This window comes from Bipolaris oryzae (genome assembly GCF_000523455.1).
Source record: "Bipolaris oryzae ATCC 44560 unplaced genomic scaffold scaffold_380, whole genome shotgun sequence".
In the NCBI taxonomy this organism is placed as follows: Eukaryota; Fungi; Ascomycota; class Dothideomycetes; order Pleosporales; family Pleosporaceae; genus Bipolaris; species Bipolaris oryzae.
The window spans coordinates 2,397-7,792 of NW_006911656.1; the positions used below are offsets into that span (position 1 = coordinate 2,397).

Here is a 5,396-nt window from a genome sequence, read left to right on the forward strand (position 1 = left end):
ATTAATACTAAGATTAAAGCGGGAGTTATAGTTCAAATTAATTCGATTAATGTCAAAATATTGGACTAAATCTTCTGGGTCTTTACCCAGTTACGCATATAGTCTCTGAGGATCCCCTTTTTTTTTATAAAATGGGTTTCCTGCTGATTATTCATTGTTACATCCTACCTCTGTATGTAAACTGAAGTCTAACATAGAGGTCCTTATAGGTAGAGCTATCACATATATAAAATATAGTATCTAAGGCTTTAGAAGTTTCCAGCATATAGCGAATTTTTACTCATAGTTATTCAAAATTTATTTAGATGAAAACTTATATCTGTCTTTAAATATAGCCCCTGACTGCATATACCTAATAACAGTACTACCACTGATACCTAAGAATTTTGCAGCTCTTCTAGCTGAAACAAAACTACCTATTAATTCAAACCCTTTTGAAGAAGATTTTTCATAAATATTAACAGGGTTTCCATGTGTTTTACTCATTTTATCCTTAGTTTCACATGAATGTTTTCTATTTAAAGCTCTTTGTCTCATAAGCTCTTTAGTATCCTCATTGTGGGTTTTTCCATATAGAGGGTTGTTTTCACCTGCTTTACTTAAACTCATTTTTTTCTTAGTCTCTTCTGTGTGGAAACGACCAAATAGAGCAGATTTGTCTCCAGTATAAATACCTTTCAATGCTTTACTTATTTTTAATCTGGTTTCCTCAGCGCAGCAGCCTCAGTCTTCTTTTCTTCAAAAAGAAGACGCCGAGGCTGATTGTTTAAAACCTAAAGAACTACCTGCTATTTTTAAAATATTATACTGGGGATTGAATTTGTCTAGGTAGTGTTGCTCTCTAGCAGTTAGGTCACATCTATCACAATATTCCAATATGGATACAGAAAAATTAGCATATCCGTATTTTATTAAAGCCCTACTTATAATAAGTTCTTTTCTACTTTTTATATAGCTAATTGTAAAATATTTTCTAAATCTTTTGGACAGATCTATAGATTGTCCTATGTACATATCACCTGTAAGTAAATTAGTTCACATGTAAATACCAGACTTACCTGTGTTTTCTTTTAAAATAGCCTTTTTCATAGAATAAGCATTTACGTAAACTAAAGGGTTAATAGTATCTTTATTCACATTGGACAATTTGGTATTATATTGATCTTGCTCTTTATTAGTTGAAGTAGAATAAGTCCGTACAGGAAATAAGAATTTATGGTTTAAGGGGTTTATAGCACTAAATTTTGAGTACTTTTGAGTAGGCACATTAATACCGTGGTTAAGATATTTGTTACTTATAGGTGTTTTAGAACTATCAAAATTTTTAATAATAGCTCCTTGTATTCAACCTACAGCAAATAAAATAGCAACTAAGTAATACATAATATTATCCGCTTTTTCATTAGAATATAATAAGTTTATAAACCCAGCCGCGGGAGCTTACGCCCCCCCTTATAGCTTCCTTCACTAAAACTTAGTTTACGGTAGGCAGCAGAGAGAACATTTATATTTTAAACTTATTATACCTAATATACCAATAAATAAACCTGCTAGTTTGAGTAGTTACTTTTTATATTTGTGTGGATATTAAAGTTATTTAATGGTTAATTTCTCATCCATTTACTATATACTCGTACGGTATATAAATTAATGAATCCTAGACTTTCTATAGCTAATACTACAAAATGTTTCTAATTATTATCATCTTCCTTCCTAAATGTATTCATTTGATGTTTTATTTTTAATATCTTCTCAGATCCCTCGTTAGTAAGATGAGCTTTTGAAGTCATTATTTTGGCGATATCCGTCCAACATTCAAATTCTTTACGTTTAGAACCCAGTATTGGGAAATTTGTAAAGAAAGGAATGATAATTTTATTTATATCTGGTAACTTAGTTACAACATAATTATCGTAAACCATTCTAGATACTTCAACTCTACCGCAGTTAAAGAAAGAACAAATTTTGTGCATAACTAAAGAATCCCGACTGTGCTGTGTAATTTGACAACCTAGCCCAAATCTAAGCTCATTGTTCTTATTGTAAATAGACTTTACAAAGAAACAACCTTCAGCGTCCATAAAACCAGCTACCCAGTAAGGGTTTAAACTCTCAGGTGTTACCACCACAGGAATTTCTTTCCCCTTAATATAAGGAAATTTTTCCAGTAGTTTTGCGGGCAACCCTTTATTCATAGAAGCCCTTATAGCCAGAATTTTATTAAACCCTTCAACAGTTAAATGCTGTTTATTTTTAATACATTCTAAGGCTTCCTTGAATAGTAAGTAATCTCCCCCTTTTTTTGTGATTAAAGGGTAAAGGTCAAAATGATTTAGAATAATATCTAAATCCTTAATAGCAAAAATTCTATACTCCACCATATTAGACCGACTACTAGGTTTTACTACCCCTACGCCACCAAAAAACTCTTTAAGTAATAATAAAAATTCTTCATCCTTTTTGTGTAAAGCTATAGAAAAACCAGGATTAACATAATAACCTAATTTATATCTAGGGTTTTCACCTATGGCTAAATGAAAACATGCCTCACCATCACAAAACCCTGTCACATAAGCAGGGTGTAACTTATTCAAATTAGCAGAAAAAGCAGGATTTAGGTTAAATTTAGCTGAATGCGTTTTCGATCCAAATTTAGGATCATTCCGTCATGCAAGGCTTAACCAAAAGGAATTTTCCGTATATTTATTCAATAATATAAGATATATACAATTTCGCCGTATACCGTGCGAATCTTAAATAAAGTAAGTCCGGCTTAGCAGAAACCTTACCTAGTAAGTATTTTAAACTCGTAAGTCTTTACTTCCTAAGTTCTTATGTTATTAAATCGAGATTCATATTAAACTATTTATCTCCGCGTTTTTACGGTATAAATTTAAGCAAACTCTGACCCAGCCAGGTTTTATTTTTAATTCTCATAGAGAATATAAAAAAAAATTAGGTGATACGCAGAAGTCCCCGGCTATTACATAAAGCTCTCGAGGGAGACTTCGTATTTCGTATAGCTTACCGTTAACTTCTTAGTAGAAGTGAAACACCACGAAACCGAAACTGGTCAGCACCCTGAAGGATTTGAATAGAGCCTGCTAGGATTTTCATGCTATATATTTATTTATTTAGATCCTTTGATTTCTCAAAGGGCCAGAGTACACCTTACAGTTAAAAACTGAAGAGTCGTCTACTCGTTGCTCTTATACAATAAAATATTATTTTACTGATTTAGATCCGCGATTTTCCATTTTAAGCTGTTCTAACTTCTATCTCTAACTTTATTACCTTACCTTAGTTATTAGTTAAGCCAGATAAAAATTGACTTTATATCCTTGGTAGTTAGAGCTTTAGGACGTCCCCGGAGTTTGACTCTTATACACAAAATTCATGTAATTCTACTAAAGCTTCCATTTGTGGGCTAGCACTATCTTGGAAGTAAAGTCCTCAAGCTCTAGGTGCATCACATATAAATTCGTTTGATATAGTAAATAAAAAGCTTATACCTAGAAAAAGAGAACTTAATATACCACTACTTTGTAATGGTAAGCTAGTAAATGCGTGAGGTTTAGGTGGGCTATGTAATGCTCATTCTAATCCTGGAGCACATTTATCTTTAAGTATACGTAAGTAATCACTAAATAATTGAGGAACGGCTCAAGGGTATCCAAAGATAGCTTTACCTTTAACAAGTTGTAAGTATACAATATGTAAGAATAATGCTGTAGCAGCTACAGAAATTATAGAACCGATACTACTAATAAAGTTTCAACCTGTAAAAGCATCAGGATAATCACTAATTCTACGTGGCATACCTTGTAGCTTTTCTTGCTACTAAATAAATAAATTTATTGCAGTTCAGAATAGAAGTATTTATCTTTATATGTTTTATCTGTATCTAAATATTTTTTAATTGTTTCAAAAGCTATGTGTAAATCATTTACAGCAAATTTTATACTATCATAACATTTAATAAATTGTTTGTTACTATCATAAACATAAACCTTTTTTCTTATTTTCGCTAAGGTTTCTTCAGACTTAGTTTTACCAAACATAGGATTATTAGAACCTTTTCTATCTTTATACATATGTGCAACAAATTCCTCGGACTTTTCCTTATTAAACATAGGATTTAAGGCACCTAATTTAGATTTACTCATTTTCTCTAAAGTAGCAGGAGTGTGGTGTTTAGATCAGAAAGGATTTAATTCACCTGAAAATAAAAGACTTAATCTTTTCTTAGTCTTTTCAGATAAAGGTTTACCTTTACGAAACTCAGACATAAGTCTTTTAGATTCTTCTGAATGATTGAAACCCATACTTGATCCAGCAATAGGATTTAAATTAAGAACTGGTAAATATAAATCAATATACTTTTGTTCTTTACTAATAATATCTTTCTTTATAGATATATCAGTATTACCTAAAACATATAAAATAACTACAGAAAAATTACCGTGTCCATATTTTAAGATAGAATTAGAAATATAACGATTATCAACCAAACGAGAAGGGAAATAGTAAGTAGCAAGTCTTTTTGCTAAATCCGTACCACTACCTACGTATTGTTTACCGTTTACGTTGTTATGAATAAGATATATACCACTTTTATTTAAAAATTCTCTTAAAATTGTTTCTCTGTCATTTAAAAGATTATATACCGGAGAAACTGTAGAAGATTTTAAATTAGCTAAATTTAATTTATGTTGTTGGTTAAATTTATGTTTATGTTCAATAGTCGTTAAGTTATTATTATTTACTGTTTTTTTAACAAAATCATCATCATCTGGATCTTGTTCAGTCCCAAAATTAGGGTTTTGTACAGATTCAGAATTACTATTTATTTCTGAATTACTAGATTGATTTGAAGTTTCAGATGAAGCTTCATCACAAAAGCTTTTTAGATACATTTTATTATTATAACTGAGGTAATCATAATTAATAAAAAAATAAAATACAAGTAGCAAGATGTAATTTAACATATCACTATGTTAAAGGACTATTTCTTCAACTTTTAAGTTGCAACACGTATAGTCTCTGAGGATCCCACTTAAGTTAAAAGATAGATATATTAACTCTTAGGTTTCCTGCTAATTGTCTATTATAGTCCGTAGTACCAAATAGAGTTTCTAGCATACAGTGTTGTGCAAATATCATTTATCAATCATAAAGGGCCTACATTAATATGACCTAAGAAATGTTGAGGGAAGAAAGTTAAATTACACAGTAACTGTGGACTATATCATAACATTAAACCAATAGTTTAATGTTTCTTTCGTGTAGTCTCTGAGGATCCCCTTTTTCAATAAAAATGGATTTCCTGCTGATTGTTTAGATATACTTAACATTTTTACTGGTTAATTACAAAAAGATATTATTTAAGGGTTGAA

The 5,396-nt window shown here is 30.7% G+C and overlaps 3 protein-coding genes across 3 annotated transcripts; all 3 read right to left on the reverse strand.

The window, feature by feature from the left end:
- Window positions 1-297: 297 nt before the first annotated feature.
- COCMIDRAFT_111005 (uncharacterized protein) lies at window positions 298-1,089 on the reverse strand (the record flags this gene model as incomplete). The annotated part of the gene is made up of 3 exons (XM_007695658.1): window positions 298-700; window positions 752-1,019; window positions 1,059-1,089. The coding sequence occupies 3 exons, from the start codon at window positions 1,087-1,089 to the stop codon at window positions 298-300; spliced, it is 702 nt and encodes a 233-aa protein (XP_007693848.1).
- Window positions 1,090-1,691: 602 nt separating this feature from the next.
- COCMIDRAFT_111007 (uncharacterized protein) lies at window positions 1,692-2,937 on the reverse strand (the record flags this gene model as incomplete). Its single annotated transcript, XM_007695659.1, has 2 exons — window positions 1,692-2,629; window positions 2,910-2,937. 2 exons carry the CDS (start codon window positions 2,935-2,937, stop codon window positions 1,692-1,694), a joined length of 966 nt encoding a protein of 321 aa, XP_007693849.1.
- Window positions 2,938-3,854: 917 nt separating this feature from the next.
- COCMIDRAFT_111011 (uncharacterized protein) lies at window positions 3,855-4,916 on the reverse strand (the record flags this gene model as incomplete). The annotated part of the gene is made up of 3 exons (XM_007695660.1): window positions 3,855-4,161; window positions 4,288-4,675; window positions 4,844-4,916. The coding sequence occupies 3 exons, from the start codon at window positions 4,914-4,916 to the stop codon at window positions 3,855-3,857; spliced, it is 768 nt and encodes a 255-aa protein (XP_007693850.1).
- Window positions 4,917-5,396: the final 480 nt, after the last annotated feature.